Below are 27,548 nucleotides of genomic sequence, written 5' to 3' on the forward strand. Positions count from 1 at the left end.
GGAAGAAGTGTTCAGTAGATAAAAAGAAAAGAAACATGTCTTTACTTCGTGAAGAAAAAATGGCGGCGGGAAAAAAAAAATAGAGGGTTGCTGTAGGAGAGTTGGTCGCCAAATTTTCACCAAAAAATCGCCAAGTTACCATAATCTAAAGATCAACGGAATTATAATTAAAATTGTTTTATTTCCCCGTGCAATGCAGTGCATGACATATTTTAAGAGAAAGCTACGCAGGAAACGTAAAAATAAAAGAGCATGTTCATTTAACCTTGAATAAAACTATTATCTCTGTAATTGATATTTAATTTGAATAAATGTAATTGACTATGATGTTATATGTAATTCTGTATTTTTTGCTTTTCAGAAGTTGCTAGAACTATCTCAACTGAGTTGTTTAGATAACTGTTTTTTGTTGATTGTAGTGGATTCTCGGCGAGATCGGATTAGCTTTCTCTGTGCTTTAGATTGCGTTCTATTTTATGTTTTAGTGGTTTAAAGTAGGTAAACGAAGGTCACGACTGAAGAGCATCTGAAATGCAGAATAGCCGTTTTGCATTTCTCTTCGACCCTAGTATGATTTCGGCTGCTTTCTGTGCAGGGTCTTTCAGACAAGGCGTCTGCATTTCCAGGTGAGGATCCCTTCTGATGATGCATAGTTATGTCCTCTGATTCTGAAACAGTTTGTTGTTTTTAAAGTCTAAAGAAAAATTGTATTTCCTTAGAAAGTCCAATCCGAGTATGCATGGATCTGTAATATCAGCCACATATGCTGTGTTATGGTAGGTGGCACTTCCAAACGCGATGTTCACGTTTACCTTACCAGCTATGGAGATTTCATCAACAGACTCAGTCTGGAGGGTAACACAGGATGGCATCCAAATGAGTTTATCTTTAAATTGTTGAGCTAAATCCTTCCGAATGGTGGTAACATTAGCTTCTGTGTCAATGATCATATCGCAAGGAACTCCATCGATATGCCCATTGATGTCCATTACTGTCCACTCGCTAATGGTGATATGTCCATTACTGTTGTCACTCACTATAAAAATCTTGAGCGCTTTAAAACGAGGTTTTTTACTATCGTTCGAATCCCGCTCTGCTTGGATCATTAATTTGTTTCCTGCATTGTTGCTGCAAAATAGTCTTATTTTCCGTGCCCTGGGGTGTTCTGCACTTCCTTCGTATGTACCGCAGTTCCAGCACTTTGGTTTCTTGTCACTCCTTTTCCGTCTCATGGCATTTAATTGTCTGTTTAAATCATCTGTCATATTTTTCATGCTCTGGGGTGTTCTACAGTTCCTTCTTATGTGGCCTTCAACACCGCAGTTCGAGCACTTTAGGGTCGGTTTCTTGTGATTAATATTCCGTCTCAAGGCATTGAGTTGTCTGGTTAAGTAATCTTTTTTTTTAGTGCCCAGGGATATTCTGCAGTTCTTTCATACGTGGACTTGAACATCACATTTCCAACACTTTAAGGAGAGTTTCTTCTCACTGTTTTTCCATATTAAAGCATTGACTAGTTTGGATAAATCATCTAAACTAGCCATCAATTGATCCACTGGCTTGTAGACTCGCACATCTCTGACTGGGTAGCAATCTCTACGAGTTGCTAACTGGGTTGCCTCAAGTTTCACAGCGTACAACAGAGTGCTTTTTATGTCCTTGACATCCACCATTCGTAGAGCTTGCTATATTTCCGGATTCCGGATGCCGTTGATGAAGTATTGCGGGAACAGGATTTCCTTTGTTTCTCTCGAGCACTCTTGAAAGGCGAAATGGGACAGCCTTTCAACATCCGTGTCGTGCTCCTATAGTGTTTCGGTGGGCTTCTGTTGACAGGATTTTAATTGAAACTTGCTGTAGTCTTTTAAACATTTCTTGCCGGACAGAGCTTCAAAATCTAGCCTTTGGTTTTCAGAAAGAGTCTGAAGGATATCCGCTGCGTCTGCTCTTAAAGAAGCAGCAAGATAACAAGCCTTAGCTTGGGGATCCCATCCATTTGCTTCCACCACTATAGAAAATTGTGTCTTATGTACTTGCCAGGATGTCTTCCCATTGTATGTGGACAGCTTCAGAAAGGGACGAGTAGGCATGGGTAAAAACTTAAAGCCATCCGAATTGCTCTCTGCCGTCGCTACAAATTTCTTTAAATTTGGTAACTGCAGAAACCCGGTCATCAATTTTTTTGGTGTGTTCTTAGATGACAGAAGCTTTTTCTTCAGTTTATTGTTCGATTTGCTGCTGGACGGCCGAAACTCTTCCTTCGATTCATTGCTCCACAGTAGAAACTCTCTCTTCTATTTGTTCTTTCACAGAAGAAACTCTTTCTTGAATTTCTCCAACTTTATTTTCAGCTGCGTCTATTCTGCCTTCTATAGACTGAAATTTGTTTTCTATTATGCGGGTAATCTCTTTAACAGATTCTTGGCCCAATTTCATCTCTTCTTGACCGGCATCCATCTTTAACTGCTTTCATCTCTAATTTAACAGATTCCTGTCCTGCTTTCATCTCATCTTTCATTTCTTGTTTAAATGAGGCAAAGACTGATATCAACTGCCTTAATTGTTGTTCCATCGCTCTTCTTATTGGCATTCAAATCCCTCTTCTGACACCAAAAAGTATTGTGTGCATACAGGTTTGTAATAAATTGAAGGCACAAGTCCAATGAAAAGTGAATAGAATTTACTTGTATCACCACAAATAAAAACAAAATGCTTAAATTTCCTCAGATATTCATACACTGTTGCAATATAGTACTTATCTTTTAAACTACCGAAAATGTTCAACAGAACCAATTCAAAATAAAGAAAGCTAATCCGATTTCGTGGTTTTGATTTCGCTTTTAAAAGCTTTTTAATCAGCACAAGCATAGTCTGGTATTTTCTCGATTCTTCCCGAAAAGCGTACAATTACGAGAAATCTATTAAATGCGTGTGCTCCTGTATTTAAAAATTTTCCGGCATAGATTTCTCTTCAAATAAGTCACGTGCAGCATTGCACGGGGAAATGAAACAATTTAATAACAATTCTATTAAAAAATGAGAAAACTAAATAAATTAATACAAAAACTGCAACAATATCATATACTGTTTGAAGGAATGAAAAACAGTACAAATCATAATTTTCTATCTAAATACAACTAAGCATGTAATATTCATCCAGATTATATATTAACCCTCTGAAGGGCTTAAAATTTTGCTAAATTACCCAAAACTACCCCGAGGAAGAATTATTTTCTTGATTTTCATGTGAGATTCCCCCTGATACTTTATACATGGATTCATGTTTTTCTTTTTTCTTCTTTTTTTTTTTTTTGATATATTGCCTTAGTTTCTTTGACATTTCAAGAAACGTGCATATATATACTTTCTTACAGACAGCACAAAGAGTATTCTAGGCGATATATATATATATAAGAATGACAATTAATGCTCTGACTAGCAAGGCCCCATATATATATATATATATGAGTTAATAAGATTCGAATTAAGCTAATCTACCATTTACCGCTTCTTTGTTTTTGTATTTTTGCTTAAGTCTTTTGTCACACTTTAATTCTAATGTTTAAAATATGCCTTACTTTGATCAGCATATTGCTTACAATTAGTATTGAATTTTATTTGTAAATATTCAAGTGTTTATATTGTTTATTTAATCTTTTATATTTACACATTTCATTGCACTTTATTTTACTTATGTTAATCTTGTAAACAGAACCACAGTATCTAAGCAACGTTTTCACGTACGAACTAGGAATTTTCTTTTAACTTTTTTTCTAAATTTTGAGCTCAATGCGCAAAGTTTTTGACCACATAGGTCTTTTTTAGCTTGTTATCTTTTCTTTTGTTATATATACATACAGTCAAAAGTCTTTAATCCGGACCTCAAAGCTACAAACTTTCTGCGCATGCATAAGCGCTTTTAATGTATAACAAACGGTATAAGCTAAGCTAAAATTATCTAGTTATCTATTTCAGTTAATGTTGCAGATTGCGTTCTTCCTTAATCTTCGAATTGTATCCGGCTTATTATTTGTTGCAGACTGTTAGACCAGTTTTATAAAAGTAAGCTTGGACTTTCGATTATGTCAAATAGAATTTCCGATATATATATACTAATATGTAAAGGATCTACAAAGCGAAAGTATGTTTTGAAGTCCATTAAACAAAAAGTGGGATTGCTGCAAAAAATGGATAAAGGTATATCCTTTGTTTCTCTAACCATTCCAAAATCTGTTTATCAATTTCACGCTGCTCCGCGCAGAAAGGGAGGACGTCGCGGCATGCAATGAACTGGAAGTTAATCTGTCAGCACTATCCTTATCTTCAGGGCGGATGTTTTTATTTTATTCAGCTTATAATTCCTTACTAAATGTAGTATTTAATCTCGATGTGCTTCGTCTTTGATGTGATTTAAATCAAATTCCTCGTCATTATAAATATCACGAATACATATCAAATAGTTTTCTGGTTGCAAATTTTCTAATTTCGACTATGCGCAATGTATGCTTTATGCATGCGCGTGTTGAAAGAAATGTTTAATAAAGTAAAGAAATAAATATTAAGGTTTTTTTTTTTTTTTTTTTTTTTTTTTTTTTTTTTGTAAATTTTGATACCCTTTAGATCATAATTGCTTTTTTCATAAATTACATTTTCATATTTTTAATTTTATAATTTCTGCATGCCTTTTACTATATTTAAACTGATGATTTATAATCCAGAAAAACCAATAATCCGGAATAGCCGAAATCTCGACGAGTCCGCATTAAAGACTTTTGACTGTATATATAATTTATTTACTAAAGAAATATTGATTATATTATCTCCTAATATTAATTTTAGTAGAAGTATCTAAAAAGAGTGAACCCATAGGTAGCCGCTATGAGTTCACTCTTAACTTACCCGTTACCATTCCGAAAATTGTCTTAAACTAACTTGAATGTAAATTGTTAAAAATGTTTTACGGAGATTTGAATTAAGTCATGAATAACAAAATTTCAAACTTGGAAAAAGAAATTAAATTAAAAGCAAGTAATTATTTTTGCTATTGATCAGAAATTAGTTGACTTTTCAAGGGGAACAAACCAACTCCCGTTCAATGAACAATAATTAATAAATAAATACGAAGGTGTTTCGTCTTTTACTCAAGTAGATGCCAAACTGGCAAATTAAGTTAGGCCAAATATTTCCGTGAAGTGAAGGCATTTAGAACCAACGTAGAGTACCAAAGAACTCATTCTGAATTAAGCATTTTCGCCAATATAATTTTGACTGGAAAGCAATTTATGTAGTAAAATTCATAAAATACTTGAGTAGTTGTCCCCACCCTCGTTTTTATGCATTTTAATTCATAACTATTTGTAAAAAAATTAAACATTGGTAATTTTAATTGGAATTATGAAATATAACTCAAAGTAATTGATATAAACATTAGAAAATTAAGAAATAGAATGCATTCTTTGCAAAAACAAATCAAATAATAAAAATTGAAAATTAATATATATATATATAATAAGAAAAGAGAATGTACATGAAGATATAAAAGGCCAGAAAAAGCATTAATTCACTTACGTTCTTTCTAGTGGGATGTGGGCAAAGTGTTCTCTTCGGCATCTTACTCAGAAGGGTTGTGTGTCGGAAAATTCTTATCGGAAGCGGGGGCTTTGAATTATTTCAGGTGGCGAAACTTGTGAGAAGTAATTTATGGGACAGTGGAGGGACTGGGGAGTTCTTATAGGAGTGAAAACATCTGTTAAAATTTTGAATATACTAGTGAATGGAAATTCAGGTTTAGGCCATCTCAGGTTTAGGAACAAATTATCATATCCCTGTCAGTTAAATGATTTAGAGTGAGTATTTAACGCCTGCTCTTTAAGGCAATGGTTAATAAATTGATTAGGTATTAGATTATTTTTGGGAATTTTAATGAGGAGCAAAATTTTGCGCTGTAGATCTATCATATCTGCGCAAATATTTTTAATACGTTGTATTTGATTTATTATTGTATTACTAATTACTTTTTTGGAGATGTTGGAATTCCAATTTATTAATTTGTTAGAATTGAAACTGAAGTTTCTTTTTTTGTCAAACAGTAAAATCTTTTGTAGTTAATGATTTCAAGATCAAGATAGTCTATGTTATTTTGCGAATTATTAGTTTTATTAAGTGTAAGACAATTTGGATAAATCTCGGAGTATTAAATAAAATTATTAAATGTAATATGATCATCTGTATATCTGTAAGTGTGCTTGTAGTAATTTAATTCTTGCTGTTGTAAATTTTTTTGGAACTTAAATTCTATAATAAATAAAAAGATATTACAGATCGAGGTACTGGAATAGGAGCCCATTGGAAGACCTCTGACTTGTTTAAAAAGTTGATTTTGAAATTTAATGTAGTTATGAAAAAGTGTGCATTTTAGGTTGGTTTTCCATTTACTAAGACAGGGTTCGCGCGATCCTTAAGAGTCCTTAAAAGTCCTTAAATTTTTTGGAATCGATTTTTGGTCCTTAAAAGTCCTAAATTTTGGCCAAAATTAATACAAGGTCCTTAATTTTTATCATCTGAAATTTCTGCCTGTGTTTACGACTGCCATTTTGAGTGTGAATTAGCATTTTGGAGGAATATTTTTGGTGATTCACTGACGTATATGGTTATCTTTTGAATGTGTTCATGGGTTATAATTTATTTCTATTCCTAATACAGTCAAAAGTTGTTAATCCGGACTCGTCGGGACTTCGGCGATTCTGGATTTTCGATTTTTCCGGATTATAGATCATCAGTTTAAATTTTGTAAGATGGCATGCAGAAATTCTAAAATTAAAAATATGAAACCATAATTTATGAAATAAAAAACAATTATGATCTAAAGGGTATCAAAATTTACAAAAAAAAAAAAAAAAAAAGCTTAATATTAATTTGTTTACTTTATTAAACATTTCTTTCAGTGTAAGTTGTTTAAGTTGCTTCGTTTTATGTGATAATACTTTCTCATTAATTCTATAAACAGACATAATTTCTTGTTCAGTTACAAAGTTCCGCTGTTAAAGTCCCGTAATTGCTGTGCCGAGAATACCGACTAACTTTGCAATCGAAATTTTTTCGTTTTCACTAACCTCTCTGCCACCTTCTTCATGTCTTTATCCATTTTTTGCAGCAATTCCACTTTTTGTTTGATGGACATCGAAACATACTTTCGTTTTGTAAATCCTTTTGAAGCTCCAGCATCGGAAATTCTATTTGACATAATCGAAAGTTCAAGTTTACTTTTATAAAATTGCGTGTGTCACTAAATTTTAAAAATTCTGTCACACCAGCTCTGTACCCGGCCTTTACCATATATATTTCATATTTCTTCCGAATTCCATATTACAAACGAAATTAAATTAGTCACTTTTTCTATACATTCTAAATGCATTTAGTGGTTTTTAGAAAAACAGAGATCCTTAATTAAATCAAAAAATTCTAAAATGAAAAGGAAAGATGCTGAAGAAAGAAACTGAATACATAAAGAAAATTTTTCTTTAAAGATATGTGCAATTATTATTATATTATTATGTAAATTACCAAATTGTTTATGATTTCAGCCTTTACTATAATTTTCTATTTCTGTTTCCTTATATGATAAAGTTACAGAGGTAGATTAAATTAAAATTAAATTGTGTAATCTTTGACCATTAGTCCACATTTTTAGTTTGAATTATGATTGTTCTTGTTTAATTACATCACCGTGAGATGTAATTGGCTTGATTGTAGCATCAGAACATGCCTTTATGTTTGTTGTAAGTTCTTTTTAAATAAGAGGCTTATTTAAACCTTTGTCTGATATTGTAATTACTTTCAGACATAGTGATAATTTGCTTTATGTCTATCGAGGGTTTTGGACTATTTAACTTTTACCAGATCAAGTAGACCCTCATAGGTGTGTTGTGGAGAGGTTGACAAGTTAGGAGATAAAGCACACAGAAACTAGCAAGAATATTGGTTTGCATATTGAGACAAATTTCAAATTATTGTTAGAAAAGATGCTTAAAGAGAAGGACACCGATATAAACTAGCCAAAATGTTTGGGAAGGCTTCAAATTAAAATTAAAAATTAAGTCTCATTCTAGACAAGCAGCAATGGTGATAATATTCACTCTTTTGGATATGAATGATGCTGATTATGATCTCATTTTAACTTATGTCGTTTGACATAAAATCTACCCGCTATTTTTACTAAACCTCTAGACCAGCGGTTCTCAACCTTTTGACTAATGTCTACCATCTAAACAAAAATTGAAAACCTTTAGTACCACCTTTTACAAAGTACTACTACCACCACAACTCTTGAACAAAGCTCAGATAGTATAAATTTTCGAGTGTTGGAGAAAACACTCAATCAGGATGCTGGGGTTTTAATTTTTGAAATAAATAGTTAAAAATACTTTGCTTCTTTGTGTATCACCTATTTTTTCTTGTGTACCAGCAGTTGAGAACCTCTGCTCTAGATTGACCAAGTATGTGACAGAATGAGGCATTTAAAAAAAAAAAAAAAAAAAATCAACATAAAGCTAACTATTAGTAAAATGTAAATGTCACTTATCTTCTTTCAAATATGTCCAACCTATTATAAGTGTAAACTGTTTAATGCTACTTGATAAACTATATGAAGTTTATTTTATCCTCAAACTTATTAATAATTATGTTAATTAATTCATGTTTAGTAATAATGCATACTATTTAAGGATCTATTTTATTTTTAGGACGGTATTACAAAAGTGAAATTCAGGCATAAAATAATATTTTTAATTGAACTTATTCAGTTCCCATTTGCTCATAGGTCCTTAATTTTCTTCATTAAGGGTCCTTAAAAGACCTTAAAAGTACTTAATTTGTGTGCAGAAATGTGTACAAACCCTGCAAGATTCATAATCGTGACCATATCAGGGAAGAGTTTAGGCAGATCTAGTAGACTAGTATAAATTTCTTCTAAAGGAAGTGAGGTATATAAATGTAGAAATTATTCAAAAAGAACTTTTCAACGCAACTACTTAATTAGCAAACCTTACTGAAACATCTATAATAAACAGAATTAAAACTTTTCATAAAAAACTAAATATCACTTTAAATCTAAGCTACAACAGATTTACTAACTTCTATGCACTTCCCAAATTCCATAAAACACCATTAAAATTCAGATTTATAGCAAATGGAACTAGTAACTACAAGAAAAATGTAGACTATTATTTTTCAATTCAACTTAAAAAAAATTTTGTAAATTTATTTTCAACGATTGTAACACTAATCATAAATTGCTGGATCATCCATAATAACACTCCTGTCATTAATGCCATTCAAACAATTGACATACAAAACATTAACTGCTATGATTTTGAAAACTTATATCTTTTTATTTATCAAAGAATTTAACTTCCAAAAAAATTTACAACAGCAAGAATTAAATTACTACAACCACACTTACAGATATATACCTTATTACATATAATAATTTTAATAACATTGAATACTCCGAGATTTATCCAAATTCCCTTACACTTAATAAAACTAAATTTGCAAAATAACATAGACTATCTCTCTTCAAATCATTGACTCTGAAAAAATTTTACTGTTTGACAAAACAAGAAACTTCAGTTTCAATACTAACAAATTAATAAATTGGAATTCCAACATCTCCAAAAAAGTAATTTGTAATACAATAATAAATCAAATACAACATATTAAAAATATTTGCACAGATACGATAGATCTACAACACAAAATTTTGCTCCTTATTAAAATTCCCAAAAATAATCTAGTACCTAATCAATTTATTAACCATTGCCTTAAAAGAGCAGGCGTTAAATACTCACTCTAAATCATTTAACTGATAGGGATATTATAATTTGTTTCTAAACCTGAGAAGGCAGTATAAGTTGGATGACTATCAGTTGAAGGATTTGTACATAGTGTAATTACAAAGCTGTATATAATGTAAAAAGCTAATTGTTTTCAGACTTTTCTTATGCTGTTACAAAAAAAAAAAAAAAAAAAAAAAAAAAAAAAGGGGGGGGGGCCTGTTTCATAATCTTTAGTCTGTCAAATAGCTCTTTGACAGGAAAAATTACTTTTTTCCTTTTCTTAATTTCTTCTTCATTCCGACATGACAATTAGCCAGAAATTAATTAATTTCCATTCACTAGTATATTCAAAATTTTAACAGATGTTTTCACTCATATAAGAACTCCCCAGTCCCTCCACTGTCCCATAAATTACTTCTCACAAGTTTCGCCACCTGAAATAATTCAAAGCCCCCGCTTCCGATAAGAATTTTCCGACACACAACCCTTCTGAGTAAGATGCCGAAGAGAACACTTTGCCCACATCCCACTAGAAAGAACGTAAGTGAATTAATGCTTTTTCTGGCCTTTTATATCTTCATGTACATTCTCTTTTCTTATTATATATATATATATTAATTTTCAATTTTTATTATTTGATTTGTTTTTGCAAAGAATGCATTCTATTTCTTAATTTTCTAATGTTTATATCAATTACTTTGAGTTATATTTCATAATTCCAATTAAAATTACCAATGTTTAATTTTTTTACAAATAGTTATGAATTAAAATGCATAAAAACGAGGGTGGGGACAACTACTCAAGTATTTTATGAATTTTACTACATAAATTGCTTTCCAGTCAAAATTATATTGGCGAAAATGCTTAATTCAGAATGAGTTCTTTGGTACTCTACGTTGGTTCTAAATGCCTTCACTTCACGGAAATATTTGGCCTAACTTAATTTGCCAGTTTGGCATCTACTTGAGTAAAAGACGAAACACCTTCATATTTATTTATTAATTATTGTTCATTGAACGGGAGTTGGTTTGTTCCCCTTGAAAAGTCAACTAATTTCCGATCAGTAGCAATAATTACTTGCTTTTAATTTAATTTCTTTTTCTAAATTTGAAATTTTGTTATTTCATGACTTAATTCAAATCCCCGTAAAACATTTTTAACAATTTACATTCAAGTTAGTTTAAAACAATTTTTGGAATTAAACTTCCTACCTATGGATTCACTCTTTTTAGATACTTCTACTAAAATTAATATTAGGAGATAATATAATCAATATTTCTTTAGTAAATAAATTATTATCTTACTTTGTAACTATTGCGCAAGTATTAGAATAACATGTTTTCGAACTAAGTGAATTTAAGATCATACAACATTTTATATATATATGTGTGTGTGGGGCCTTGCTAGTCAGAGGATTAATTGTCATTCTTATTGTTGAGAGTGGCAAGGTAAAACAGTACTGTTGTATATGAACTGATGTATTTTAATATATTATGATTGAATCAATGTAAAATAACTGCATTAGTAGAATATTTTGCTTTTTATGTATTGACAAGATATATGCAAAATATAAAATTGTTATTCATAACCTCTGTGTAATTGTCTTGTAATAAACTTAATTCTTAGTGGCATATAATAAAAACAGAAATTAAAACTGTTATTTTACTCCTTTTTATACAGTGCTGTACTCCTTCTTTGATAGTATGGACTATATACTGCACTATCGTAGGTGTGGTGTTTACCACGTTAAAAATTATCAATGTTCAATTGCATAAAATGTTTGATGTTGGTGATTACTGTGAAGAATCTAGTGATGAATCTGGAAAGTCAGATGACATTGAAGGTGATACTGTTATTTTGCCAGACAAAGTGCAGAAAAAGTAAGCATTTTTTTTTTCATATTTCTTTTAAAATTCAATTATCTTTTAAGTATTTAGTTTTGTAGACATAAATATTCAGCATGGCTCCATAATACATAAGTCATTTTAAGACAAATAATACATAAGGGTTATTGAAGTAACAGAAAATATGCTTAAAAGAAAGAATAAATATATAAAAAAACTTTTAAATAAAATGAAGTCTAGGAGTTGAATTTATAATCAAATAACGGTGATATGTAAAAAAATATTTAATATTTTAGCAGTGGCTTTTGAGTGTGTTTAAATGGTATTAGACAATCTGCTGATATTCCAAACCATAATTCCAGGTGATGAGCTAGTATGGCAATTTATAATGCAAGGTTCATGGCAGGACTTTGAAAGAGAAGGGCTAGCTCATAGAAGTTTTCCCCCTGAAACAGGCAGTGGGGAGTGATGATGTAGCCATGATGACAATTGACAACATAGAAATTAGCGTTTTAAATTTGAAGAACCAGCGTTTAAAATTAGCTGTGTGGGAAAGATAACTCCAATTTAGAACAGACAATGTTACTACAGTATGCATTTTACACTGAACGTTAAAAAATGTAATATTACTTACTCAATTTAAAAATAACAAATAAAATGTGCTACTCTTAGCATAAAATTCCCTTTTTTTAAATTTGTAGGGATTTTTTTCTTTTAAATGCCTGTTTATTTCTAATCATTTCTTTATCTGCATGTTAACTAAGAGAACTTTACTACAGCTTCTAAGATAACTATAATAACAGCTATTTAAAATTAATAAAAAAAATACAACCTTAAATTGGTATAGTTTTCCAAATTTCTGCTAATCTAAGTTTGAGTTTCAGCCTAATTGTTAATACATTGGCATATTTTTCTCCTGATTCAATATGATAACATATATTTTTAAAAATAATTTTGTAACTTAGGCTTACATCAATATTACATTTAAATAAAAACATGTAAGATTGTTATCTTAATTTAGACAAAACAACTTTACTCACAGTACCTAAAAAAATTATTTAATTTTTCAAAAGTGGGGCTTAAGGAGGCAGGTCTTCTTATGCCAATTACTTTAATTGTTATACTATTATATTTTATCTAGAATGCTAAGCTAGCACAAAATCGAATCAATAATAACACAGGATGCAATAAAAATAAATTTAACAATAACTTAACAAAATGAGTTCTCATATGATAGAATTATGTTCTTCATACATATGCATTTCTATTTAAGAAAGAAAGAAACATATTCTAATAAAAGTTCACACTCTGCAAAATAAACAAATTACTTCTCTATTAACTTCAGGATAATGTTTCTCCAGTTTATTAATAAAGAGCCAATTACATGTTTCCCTTTATAGTAAGTTGTACCATGAACTGCACAAAATATGTTTTTGAACTCGTAAACTGTATTCATCCATAAATGGGAAGGTGTAGTCAAACTTCCAAAGGAAAATAATTTAATCCATTCTGAATTAAATATTGGTTCATCAGTACTATTTTTAGATATTGTTCCAAATGATGGGTCTTTGTCTCGCGCACGGTAGGCAGTATAACCTGTAACATATGTTAATGCTTCTTTTTTGGCAGTCAAAAATTGTCTGGTGGAATTCAATTCTAATTCCCAAGCCATAGGAGAAGGTTCCTCTGTGAAATCCAAATCATTAATAGTGTTTAATGGAAAAGCATCTTCTTCCTCAGTTTTCAAAGCCCTTTCAAGTATTTTTGATGTTAAATATGAATCAATATTTCTGCTTTCTTTAGTCATGCACACTTTTGAAAATAAATTTGGTAGCTTATTAGCGAGTATTAATTGCTTTAAGCAGTGTATAACTTCACTAGGTGATGGATGGTCATTAAACCTACCTTGCCGTCAAATTTGACTAAAGAGACTTTCAAGTGCATTCTGAGTTAATCTAGAGGTTAAAATATATATAGCATCATACAATGATTTCAAATCCTGGTGTAGGCCAAAAAGAGAATTTAATGAAATTATTATTTTTTTTTAGAAAGGCAGTATATTGGATTTTCCCTGAACTCGTAATCCACCAATGACTTTCTTCGTTAATTCCAAAACTTGAATTTGTTTTTCATGATGTTCATTTAATCCAAATGCTGCTTTAAGTATTTTATCTGAAGGAAGGTATGGCTTGGTACTATTCATAACATCGAAAAAATTTTCGATTAACTCAAAGAAGTCAGATGCTTTTTGATTTCCTGTGAGGTGGAGTATACCTTTTGCAGTAGTTCTTGAAAATAATGTTTTTGCTGGAACGACTTTTTGTCTCTCGTTTGCCTTGACCATTAAATAATTTGGTTTTAGTGTGTGACACAATTTAATTTCTCCTGAATCTATTTAAAACCTCTTTAATAATATCAAAATTTAAAACAGTTCATCTTCTGAAACAAATCCTTTATCTAAAAAGTGGTTTCTCAGTAATTTGAAGCAGCGCATTAAATCTTCAAAAGCCCATATTTTTTTCATTTGCAATACTGAATTTGGAAACTGAGAACTATTAATCGAAATCTGTAACTCTTTTCACAAAGTACTAGATCCTCCTAAATCAGACACTATTGCTTTCACTTCTGCTCCAGATGATTGAATATGCCTTATGAGTGAAAAAAGTTATTTTTTCATTAGAGTGTTAAAATAAAAAAATATTGGTTGTTTCCACTGCGAAATGAGACCTCTGATTAAAACAAACTGCATTTTTTGAAAAAGGACCGAGAATTTGGTCCAGTTTAGAGTCTTAGAAGAGTTTAGAATCTATATGCATTTTGTCGAAACTGAGAATGTGTATTTTTTCTACAGAATTCAAATATTTGCATCTTTCCTTCATTACAGCAAGGACATCACTCTGAATTCCTGGACTACAGGAAAATTTAGTGCAGCATCTCTTTAATGTGCTAGTGCTAGGTAAAGGAATTCCCATTTTTTCCTTCCAAAAATCATAGCTTTTAGATGACAGAGCTCTTATGACAATGCAACATGAAATATCTTCACTAGTCCACCTGATTTTTTCCTTCTTTTCTAGCAATGCGTTAACCTGTGTCTTTGTAAAAATATGCTTTAGAGGTTTTTCCAAATTCTCCAATCTGTGCTGTTTTTTCCTAAATTTCGCTGTTTGGGATTTTAATTTCTGAATTTCCGATACAAATTTCTTTCTAGATGTCGTCCACCTTCTTTGTCACTGAGCAAACATTCTAAAATTTTTCTTTTCTCTATTTTTCAATATTTTATTACAATTTTCTAAGGATATTTTGTTCTTCAAATTATCAATATATTCTTGTTTATCTTTACACTTGGGCCATTCAGGGATATTGTCACTTAGGGCATTGTCACTTGTGAAATTTTATTTCAAAATCATTCACATTTGATTTATTATTGTCAGCTTCAATTTCGTTCTCGGCCTCAAAATAAATTTTCTTTGGGCTTAATTCGTGTAGTCTTTCAAAAGGACTCTGCATTAGTTTTCTTTTCAAATGTTTCCGATTTCTTGGTGTTATTTCGTTTACTGCACACGATAAATTTATTTTCGGCACAGTATTGCATTTCAACAGTTTCTTTTGCAGTAATCCAAGCAAGCGATTTCTCATGTCATCTTCATAATCACTGCACAGAAAATGTTCGCCACAAATTCTTGCATTTTTCACATTAATAGAATCCTGCCTCTGACATTTATGTATCCATTCTTTCGTCAAAAGAAAATTGTCCTTTGGGAAAGCATGGAATACAATATCTCTTCCTTTCGTATTTCTATAAGTATTACGGCACATTGCTACAGCACAAGAAGCCATATTACATAAAGGATACTTTAAATATAGAATTTAAAAGGAAAACTGACTAAAACTATATATATATCTATATATAAATTATTAAACATTTGCATTATTAGAAAACAAATATGTATGATTAAAATTAATTTGGGATATGCGACCTCCAGAAAATCGTCTCGCAACTGAATGAAACTACAGTTTTAAACACGCAAAATCAGAGCAGGCGCAACACAGACACGTCAGATTACTTCCACTTAACACCCTCTATGAGGCTTGCGTCGGTGAGGAGGTGAACAAAGGAATGACCTAGCCCTTCTATTTATCCCTGGGTTAATGGTATCTGTAATCACAAGCTGCTATTCTTGAATTTTACCATTGTGGTGTTTTTACAGAATCAAGGGTTATCTGAAACGACTGGGTTGTACCTTCCATTTATCCATATCCAGCATTCATTTCACTGTCGCAGTCATATACATCATAGCGTTAATGTCATCAGTAATCATATCAGTGAAATGTTTTGCAAACATTCCTCTCCTCTATTGATAATTTTGAATGGTATGCACTGCTGGTTTTGTGCAACAAACTCTAACATTTAGAGAAGAAAAATAATGTTTAGGGCACACCTGCATCATTTATTGAGTATTGTATTCTCCATTTCTAGACTTTGTAAAGCGAGGCGGGGCATTTTTCTTGTTATTTAATTTATGTATTTATTTACTTATCAGTATGGTCGTCTGGGATTAGATCATTCTGAATACTGAATGTCCAGATTTTGGACTTTATATTGTGGTAGTGTTATTACTCTATTATTATTTATGCTTAATAGTGGAATTAGTATATTAATTAAATTTAGGTAAAACTTCAAGACACAGATTTTTGTAAACAGGATCTGTTATATTTTTGATTTAAGACATAAAAATCATTTTGAAAATGATTTTACTAGGGTTATATCAGTTGTTTTTACATAAAATATTTCGCTGTATTTTTATAGTTTTAGTTACTTTAAAATATCTCCCTTTTATTTATATCTTTTCATTATTACCTTTATATTGGCATTTTTTTCTCTATACATATATTAAAAATTAATAATTCTGAAGTCCATAAATTGTGATTAAGTAGTTGTTAAAGCAATTATGTGTTGATTGTTATTTTTGTGTAAGATATAAGAAAATGGATTTAATTGTTTGAAAGTGTGTTTCTTGTTAACCTTCATTTTGACTGGCACCTGAAGTAGCAGCCATCCAAAAAAAATTTGGATTCCTTTTCATTTGTAGGCTTCCAACTTTGTAAACAAAGCTATTATATAGAGAGTGTACCCTGAGTTACATATTTATTTTAAGTAGCATAATTTCAAGGCATAGTTGTATTATCAAAGCCTGCTACAAATAGGCTTCTAGAAATTTGATCTTTGGTGTATGATAAAAATGTGGCTTTGATGAAAGTGATACCATGTGGTGCAGAAGATAGCAATACCAAATATTTATGGTGTTTTAGTAAAAAAAAAAAAAAAAAAAAAAAAAATCTGGCAAATCAAAATGGAGTCATCACCATGCTGTAAAAGTTGTTTTAAATGGTTTTGGGAAGGAGCAACAAAAAAATTTCTAGCAGTAAATGTCAAAATTAATTAAAATTTACAAAATTTTTCATGAACAGAAAATTAAAATTTCCCTCTGAACTTGACATTATGTTGATCTCTTCATAAATTGTGAAGATTTTTCACTTCATAGGTGAATAATTTGCCAAAAAAAGGTGTGGTTGGACAGAAGTTGCCAGAAAATTATGAAAAGAAATTAGTAGAATTTCAGCATTTTATAGTAAAGTTGCTCAATGAAAACTTTTCCCTTTTTCCAATAAGAAATGCTACAGTAATTTTGGTATGCCATTAAATTGTAAGTTGAAGAAGAGAAAGAAAGCTGTAAATCTTGTCAACTGAAATTGAATAACAATGCATAACTTATTCGTGTATGTTGTTCATGGGCATAGCCTCCCGCTCTTTGTTGTAGTTGGTCTTTGACATTGGAAAAGTCAAATTTATTTAAAAAAGGCATTATTATGTGAATGAACAAAAATGGGTGGTTTACTGCATATCATGGTGATGGAGTAGATTCTCTTGGCAGTATAACTCTGGCACCATGTTTATTTTGTATAGCCTTCTTGTTTTACAAATAAACTTGGCTATAATTCTGTATAGGATGACATCAGTTCTTCAATTCTTGACGTGCATCAACAAGCCATTCAAGGATGATAAAAATGTACAAAGAGTAGGTCTGCAGAAGAGATGGAATGTTAATGCTTAGGGGATGGGTGACATGAGTTAATCCAAGTGAGTGTAGAATAACTACATCTGTAAGAATATTTCTGAAGAAAATTCATCATTGGTATGTTCTTAAAGTCTCAAATGTGCTTGTTGCCACAGAAAATGTTGTTCTCAAATGTGCTTGTTGCCACAGAAGGTGATCGAGTTCGTAAAGACGAATGATAAAGAATAGAATGACAGTGAGTCTTTGCATTGCAACATATGAACAAGTAAATGGTGCACAGTTTATTCATTATCCATAAATATATACATTATTAATTGATTAATAATTTTTCATTTAGGATTGGTGTACAAACTGCATTAGCTTGTAATCAAAATGTAATTTATATAGTAAAAGTATAATAATCATAAGTAATCAAATATAATAAAAATATAACAATTGCATTTGGAATAAAATTGGGTAAAGTGCAGAATTGCCCACTTATATGGTGACATGGACAAAGTTAAGAGAGTGCACAGTGCCAAGTTTGTGCAATTCTCCGATTTATTTTAAAAGTAAAAATAGGTTGATGTGTACATGTATACCGAGTTTGTGCAATTCTTTGACTTGTTATTTTCAAGTTGATGCAGAAATGCCCACTTATATGGCAGGCAATTTTGAGAAATGTTCAAAGCAGTGGATGATTCTGCACGTTCCCCATATAATTTACTCATACTACCTATCTCAAATATTATGTGTATTTAATGTTTCAATAGATTAAATTAAAAAAAATTAATTAAAAATAGAAATCTCTCATACAAATGCAGACTTAGATACATAATTAATAACATTTAAAAAAAATCCAGCATTACTTTTTTAATATAAAATGTTTTTCATATTCTTACCTCATGGGTTCCCAATCCTATGCATGTGGGCACCATGTCGCCTGTTGATAGTTTAACGTGTGCCTGGCACTGTGCGATCACAATAAAAATGTTTTAGGTTTCAATAAAATTCTATGTGAATGTTTTCTCATTTTTAATGAAATAGAAATTGTGTACAACAGAGATAGATACCAGCACAAAGTGAAATGCGACCAGCCTCTTTTTTTATGTGCATGTATTATTAACTCTATCCAACTATAAATTCACCTTGAAAAAGTAAATGGTTTCCGCCATCCGACAGATATTCTAGAACGTACTCTTAGGGTAAGAAAAAGGTTGGGAACTCCTGGCTTACCTTATTGGAGTATCATTTTGGCGTAAGGTACTTAATTTTTACATTTTCTTGCTGTTGAATTTTAATTTGGGTGTGATGTTAAGACTTTTAGTGTAATATGAAACTTGATTCCTCACTTAAAGAGCATATGTGCTGTAAGTTAAACATAAACTTTAGTTAACAAAACCAATGAACATGATATGCCAACCTATGACGTGTGAGGTAGAACATAACATGAAAAAGATAAGGATGTGTGACGGGTGATTAACTTGACTGGAATTTTGTCTCTTAACACCAAGAATTCTATATGATACTTGATATAAATAATCTCTGGCACATTCAGCTTGATTCCTTTTTCCATTATAATTTTTGACAGCTCCTTTCCATGTTAGGATTCCATATGTCAGATTGTTGCACCGTCTGAAGATAATACCAGGTTATGGCCACATTGATAACCAGGATGTCAGGAGGACAGACAGTCTTCTCACAGACACACACATACATGCATGCACCATCTTGGTTTCTGTTGGGGTACTATATTAGCGTTGAACTTTGTGCATCTTCAGCATTGTGCAGCCACAAGATAGAATGCAAATTTCCAAGCACTTGCACAGTTACATATCTGTTTCAATTCCTCCAGGTTTAAGAATTTGAGTGTTTGAATTCAGGGAGAAAAATTCTACATTGCATGCTTTTAATCATTATATATATATAAAAAAAATTCTGATTTGTCAAAACTTTTTTGAGTTCGATTTTATTAGTTCATTTTGTTGATTGTCAGGTTGTAATTGAATGTAAAATTAAATAAATAGTGTGAAAAAATTAGAGTATCTTCAATATTAAATAAGTAGTCAGGGGTTAGTATAATTTGGAAAAGTATATATCAATAATGAGAAAACAGTTTAAAGCCTTGCAAATGTTTTGTGATACTTACGGAAAATCCCGTTGACCATTTTTGCCGATTAAAGAAAAGATGGCAAACTACGCGAAGCTTTCTTCAAATATGCTAGGTTTCGTGTAACCTTGATTACACGTGTTAGTTATTATTCCTGAGTAAAGACTCCTTTTTTTATCTCTATCACTCATTTTTGGAAAAAAAAAAAAAAAATTATTATTAAAATATGGGACATGCCTACTACAGAAGAGCATGCTGTAGAATATTTCCAAAGTTATTCCGTAACATAAAAAATTGCTTTTACAGTATATAAAAAATAAAATAATGGAAAATAAATAAAAATAATGGAAAAAATAATTTATAAGTAATATATAACTAAACTTTATATAACTAAACTTTATAAAAACTTTTATAAAAAATAATGGAAATTTTTAAGGAAAAATTAAATATAAAATAAATGATATAATACACTGCTCCACATTGAAAATGCAACACCAAGAAGGAGTGGTCAGAAAGTGATGAAATTTGGAAAAAAGACAGAGACAGCAAGCAGTAATAAGTGATCTTTATTTCAAAATGATAGTTAGAATACAGAGCAAGAACGGCGTCAGATCAGTAGGATGAAATAAGATAAACTTGGCTTCCCCGTCCCGTGAACTAAATCACATTATAGATCTACTTCCCCTTTGGACACTTCGTGGAGGTTCAACCACCACTATTACCCTTCCAGGGAAGCAGTGCACCACCTGGATCAGTAGGATGAAGGACCATCGCAGACAGCGATGCACAAAGAAACACATCTAGGCATAGAGTGAATAAGAGTGCGGATAGCGTCCTCAGGGATGGCTGTCCATTCCCTTTCAACTATTTGCCACAGTTTGTCTTCTAAACGAGGCAGGGGCAGAGTCTGCAAATGGCGTCTCACATCCCACACAAGTTCGATTGGTGACAGGTCAGGAGAGTACGGTGGCCAGGGAAGCATCTGTATACCTTGCAGAGCATGTTGGCAGATGCAAGCACTGTGTGGTTGGGCGTTATCCTGCTGAAAAATTGCATTAGGCAGCCCCTGAAGGTAGGGGATTGCCACCGACCGCAGTACATTATGCAAATATCGTTGTGCCGTCATAGTGCCCTGAATATGAACTAGAGGTGACCTGGAATTATAGGCAATAGCGCTCCAAACCATTATGCCATGTTGTCGTGCGGTGGGGCGTTCCACAGTTACTGCAGGATTAGATCTGTCTCCATGTCGACGCCACACACATATGCGGCGACTGTCACTGGATAAACAGAAGCGTGACTCATCTGAGAACACGACGTTTCGCCATTGTGTCATCCTCATCGTTCCAGTCTGGCACCATTCTAAACGTTGTCGTGTATGCTGTGGGGTCAATGGCAGTCTTCTTAACGGACGCCGTGAGTGCAGGCCATTTTCAACCAATCGACGGGAAATGGTTCTGGTTGACACGGGAACATCCAGGGTATATTGCACATGCTGCAGTATCGCGGTACAAGTGACTTGCGGGACTGCCACAGCTTCTCGGCGGATGCGTGCTGACGTCTATCCATGCGTGCTGACGTCACTCTGGCTGCACCTGCACCCCTCCTTCTTCCCTCATTTCCTTGTTCCAACCATGTTCGCCATTGCAGATGCAGCGTGCTCGCATCCATGTAGGTATCAGCTGTGATTTGATGTAAGGACTAACCCGCCCTTCTCAGTCCGATCACCATACCCCTCGTAAAATCTTCTATCTGCTGGAAGTGCGTTCGTTGACAGCGGCCTTGCATTCTCTCCTATTACGCGTATCCTCCGGGACAAAAACCAACTTTCTTCGATAATTCGTCTGGCAGAAATAACGACACGAATATTGCCCATTCTGCAAGTTCCTTCCCTTATATCTTACTTCACGTGCGTCGGAGAGCTGCGCGTTTCATATCATTCGCATAACACAGTGACGTGCATTTTTGCATAAATTTCTGACCACTCCTTCTTGGTGTTGCATATTCAATGTTGAGCAGTATAAATTTGAAAGAAAAATAAGAATAGAACTTTTTTTTTTTGTATTTAGTGAATGGTTTTTTTTTCATTTGGTGCGATTGGCGCCGTCTTTTGTGATCGATGGAATTTTCCGTAAGTACCCTTTTTGCTACCCACCTAAGCATTTTAATTTAATTTTCCTTAATAATCATATTGTCTCAAAAGGTTATGGAATTTTGTATTTTCTCTCAATTTTTTTTTTTTTTTTTTTTTTTTAACAGAGAGACAGAACGGATTGAAATGTCTGTTTTAAATTCTCGTCGAGATGGTGAAACACCACCTGTTCAGTGCAGCTCTCGTAATTCTTATGTAGAAGGACCTAGCAAGAGCAATATTTCTTCCCATGTTGATTCCATGGAGCTGTTCAATAGGCTTATAGTTTCTCAGTTTGATCCAAAACCTTGTGGTAGCACTATTGGTGAGTGGAAACTAAAGAGAAAATTAATTTTCAGTTCATTTTAAGAGTTTTTAAAAGATATTTTTCTCATTTTGGAAATTATTGCTAATCCAAGTCATAAGGATAAATGCTTTGAAAATTACCACATTAAAAATTTATTTCATTAAAATAAATGATTTAGTTTAAAATAAAGAATATATACAGTACAAAGTCTTTAATCCGGACTTGTCGGGACCTCCACGATTCCGGATTAGGGTTTTTTTCCGGATTATAGATCATTAATTTAAATCTGGTAAGATAGCATGCAGAAATTATAAAATTAAAAATATGAAACTGTAATTTATGAAATAAAGAGCAATTATATAATATAAAGGATATCAAAATTTACAAAAAAAAAAAAAAAAAATGCTTAATATGTATTTGTTTACTTTCTTAAACATTTCTTTCAATGTGTGCATGCGTAAAGCATACATTACGCAATGTAATATTGCATGCGTAAAGCATATATTAGTCGAAATAAGAAAATTTGCAACCAGAAAATTATTTGATGTGTATTCGTGATATTTATAATGACAAGGAATTTGATTTAAATCATATCAAAGAACGAGTACATCGAGATGAAATACTACATTTAGTAAGGAATTATAAGCCGAGTAAAATAAAAACATCTGCCCTGAAGATGAGGATAGTGCTGAGAGATCAACTTCCAGTTCATTGCATGCCACAATGTCCCCCCTTCCCCCTGCAGAGCAGCGTGAAATTGATAAACAGAATTCGGAATGTTTAGAGAAAGAAAGGTTATGCCTTTATCCATTTTTTGCAGGAATTCGACTTTTTGTTTGATGGACATCGACACATACTTTCGCTTTGTAGATTCTTTGGTAGCTCTAGAATCAGAACCTCTTTTTGACATAATCGAAAGGTCAAGCTTACTTTTTATAAAATTGCTCTAATAGTCTGCAAAAAATATTAAGCCTGATCCAATTAGAAGATTAAGGAACAACGCAATCTGCAACATTACATTATAACATGAAATAGATAATTAGATAATTTTAGCCTAGCTTATACTGTCCATTATACACGCGCATGCATAAACGTATTATGCACGTGTGTTTTACGCATGCGCAGAAAGTGTGTAGCTTTGAGGTCCGGATTATGGACGTCCGGATTAAAGACTTTGTACCGTATATTCAGCGTTATTTTCTGGCTTGGTGAGCTTAGTATTTTTAGTCATAAATGTTGGTAAATTGTGCATTTTTTGTTTATAAATGGCTGAATTATGTTGTTTGTTCCAGTTGAAGTTTTTTGTGCCTATAGTTAATCTGCATGCAATAGTTATAGAGTTATCAACAATTTAAAAGTGTAAGTGGCACTAGCCTAATGAGGCCACCATTTGTTTATATTTGAAACTTAGCAGAATAGTGAATTAAGTCAGCACAGCTTCGGTATCTACAGGGTTCGTAGCGGTCCTTACAAGTGCTTAAAAGTCCTTATATTTGAAAATAAAATATAAAGGCCCTTATAGGTGCTTACTTTTTCTTTAAAGCCCTTATTTTTTGTTTCTAGTGCTTATTTTTTGTTTCTAGTGCTTATTTTTTGCTTTTAGTGCTTTTTTAATGAACGTGCACCCCCCCCCCCGTACCAAAGCCCAAACTAAATAAACAACTTTTCTTCCTTATATGGAACGTCAAATGGTGAATCATACTCCCGGAAATAGCTTTTCCCCCTTTATCTGCATTAACTATTGTGTGCTCGAGAGTACAGACAGGTGCACGTCGTTCTATTGCTCAAAGAATTGCGAAAACCGTAGAAAATTCCAGTACATTCAGTATTCTTTTTCTCCCACCCAAATACTACACATGTTTGAATTTCTATCAAGATTTTAATAATTTGCATTTTCGTTCCACGTGGTCAGTTCATATTCGTCTTTATTATGATCGTTATGCTTATATTATGAGCATATGTATGAATATTTATAATATAGTTGCAGTAGCTGCTGAAGTGTGCATAAACTTCCAAAAATGGGTGTATTTTTACACAGATTAGCTTTCTGAGGAATAATATTCGGAATGGCTTAAATAAAAGGAAAGTAATCGAATAGTCATAATAATTTTTTTTTTTTTTTTTTTTTTGCCAATACTAATACATTATACAGTACGGAGGTTGGGAGGTTCTCCCCTTTCTCTGCAAAATCTCTAATATTTAGGCAGCGGACCTTTTTTTTTTCGGGTCACTGTCCAATCGGGATTGAATAGGACTAAAAGTTTTGCGGTCTACCCAACCCAAGCGAAGAATGATTCTATTCGGGAAATTTAAGGCAGTGTGTTCAAAATTAGAATCAAAAACACCCCAGATTAGTAAGTCTGTTTCTTTTCTTTTATTTAGTTCTTTATTCTCCGAATACCGGTAGCTGTTGATTCCGATTGCGTAATATCACATATGGAAGAATTACCCTGCACGTATTGTGCAATAATGTTTGTGGTATTTTGCAGAGATAATTAATTTTGATGTTCAGTCTGAGATTTATTTATGAACACTTAAAAGAGTTTTACTGTGCTTTTTAAGCAGAATATTTCTCAGTTCCGTTGGTCTTTTTTTATATGATGCACATATCAAAATGTCAAAATAATTTATTTAGCTCTGAAATCTAAAGAATGGCTACAATCTCCCCCCTCCACTTTTTCCAGTTGCGCTCGACTATACGGAATATTCGGCAATTTCCGAGTATGCGGGTTAGTTAAGCTTTTACTGTTAAAGGATGACTGCATGAAGCAATTTCCCGTCTCCTGATTAAAGAAATGTTCCTCTTTTTTACTTAAATTACTTTGCTTGGAATATATGTTAAGGAAAAACTGTTATGCTATGAAAATTTAGAAAATGTTCAGAATTTTGATTTAAGTTAAATTATTTAAATATTAATATGGGTGGAAAAATTAATTGTATTTATTATTAGGTGCCAAGCAAATACAATTAATATGGCTTATTATTATTTATTTTCTATATTTTGAACTGAAATTTCATCATTAAATCTTGTAATGTAGTTTAGTTCTGCATAGTTTTTTTTTTTCCCCCTCTCATTGTAAACTAATTCTGTAAATTGAACTGTCATTTAAAATTAAAAAAAAAATAGGTTAATTGTTTTCCATGGTTGAGGTAATGCTCATTCTCTTAATAAATATTGCATTGCTCATATTTTAGATTGCAAGTCTAATTTTTCTTTTAAGGTTATGCAGTTGTGTATAATGTAATTAGACAGGTGCTTATTTTTTTTCTTAAAATATGCTTGAAAAGTGCTTATACGTGCTTATTTTTTTAACTAAAATGTGACTATGAACCCTGATCTAGTGAGACTAAATGCTAACTTTCAATTTTGTACACCGATAATTTGCCTTTCCTGCCCACTGGCCATATTGCTTCTTTTTGCATAGAAACTAATTTTAGATGTAAAAATTGTGTTTTTATCTGTATTTGGTGTTTCAAGTTTTTCAATTTTTAATGAAGATATTTTGAGTTTTTATGTATTTTTGCTTTGCTGGGGAATGAGAACTGAATTGATTGAATGAGAAATACACTGACGAGCCAAAACATTATGACCATCCCTACATTTTTCAATGAAATCATATGGATGACGTGGATAGATTGTCTGAATGACTGGTGAAGGTAAAGGATCATTCTTGCATTTACTTGCACATCTCATACTGCTCTGAAATCATCATCAAAGAAAAAGAATGTTGGAGACTATCCTGCTTGGTACGGCAAAATTGGCACTGGACAGTGGCTTAGTGCAAGTATTTCAGAACACACAGCTCAACGAACATTGCTGGATATGGGACTGCACAGCAGACAATCCACTCATGTGCCTCTGTTAACCAAATGTTCTACCTCAACTATGCCTACAATAGGCCTGGGAACATAGAGACTGGACCATGGATATGTGGAAGACAATTGCCTGGTTAGATGAATCATGATTTCTCAATCATCACATCGATGGTCATGTCAGGGTATGCTGTCTTCCAGATGAACTGTTGCTACAGCAGGTCATACAGAGGCTGGTAGCGGCAGAATTATGCTTTGAGGGACGTTTTCATACGTGACTCTGGGACCCTAAGTTGTGGTAGAACAAACTATGAGAGCTGCAGACTAGCTGAACCTAATACTGTGAATCAGTTGCACCCTTACATAGTATCTGCCTTCCCAATTGGAAATAAAATCTTCCAGCAGGACAAGCTCTATGTCACAAGGATCGAAGTCTGTTCGAGTGATTTGAGGAACATAAGGATGAATTTCAGTTAATGTTTTGGCCAACTAACTCACAGAAACTTAACCTGATAAAGCACATTTGGGGTGTCATGGAACGGCAGCTGAGAGCTCAAACACCATTATGTTGGAATATGTCGACTTTGCGTGACCACTGCTTAGACATTTGGTATAGCCTGTCTCCTGTCATCTACCAAAAACTTGTGGCATCCATACCAAGGTGACTTGCAGCTTTTTTGTATGCCCAAGGTCGCATAATGCATTATTGTGTAGGTAGTTATAATGTTTCGGCTCTTCAGTGTTCTAATGAAATTTGAGGAAACGAGTTTAAATGATTAAGTGCAACAAAAATGTGTATAATTTAATAGGCCATACAAGGAAGTCATGTGTTTCCAGATCAGATATGTATTAGGTAAATATAGTTTAAATCAACAGCATTGGCCAATTTCTGCATATAAGAGGGCCAATGTATACTAGCTCTCTGGGGAGCATACTATGTTTTGTTTGCTTAGCTGTTGTTTAGAGGTCCATCCTGAAACAATATTCATTGTATGCATGTATGCTAAATTTCTCTGTACAGATAGATTATTTATTCAGAATTGCTTATAAAAGCTTTTTTTTTTTTATTGTTGAAGAAGAAAAAAATAGAGTGATTGCATCAGAAATCATTAATTCATTGCCAACTGCATGCGTCTATAAGCTCGCATCTAAAAATGCAGTTTTTAACAACAGTGCAAAACTAATATTTATTATTAATGTTTTAAAATGCTTAAAAAGTAATAAGATTATTAGAAAAATCTCTGCTATTTGAGCAGCAGGTTTGTTTTTAGCTATAAATATCAGAATTTTAGTTATTTATACAGTACAAAGTTCGACAGCTGGACGTCCAGTATCTGGAATGATCTAAAATCTGGACCTCAAACTCACCAACAGTTTTCTTTTTAATGCTTTATGCATGTGTGCATTTGATTCCCCCCTCTCCCATAATAAAACATGTGGAGAGTCCTGAT

The 27,548-nt window shown here is 32.4% G+C and overlaps 1 protein-coding gene across 3 annotated transcripts in view; it reads left to right on the forward strand.

Annotated features, from left to right (window-relative positions):
- pcx (pecanex) overlaps positions 1-27,548 on the forward strand; it is a 267,343-nt gene that overhangs the window by 6,819 nt on the left and 232,976 nt on the right. For all 3 annotated transcript variants that reach the window (XM_085814871.1, XM_085814873.1, XM_085814872.1), the window contains exons 2-3: positions 11,517-11,716; positions 22,106-22,302. In XM_085814871.1, the coding sequence (XP_085670997.1) occupies positions 11,517-11,716; positions 22,106-22,302 (397 nt within the window). The remainder of the gene's footprint in view (positions 1-11,516; positions 11,717-22,105; positions 22,303-27,548) is intronic.

Source organism: Stegodyphus dumicola, chromosome 4 (genome assembly GCF_044657685.1).
Source record: "Stegodyphus dumicola isolate Sdum_Otavi_A_Nest chromosome 4, ASM4465768v1".
Lineage (NCBI taxonomy): Eukaryota > Metazoa > Arthropoda > Arachnida > Araneae > Eresidae > Stegodyphus > Stegodyphus dumicola.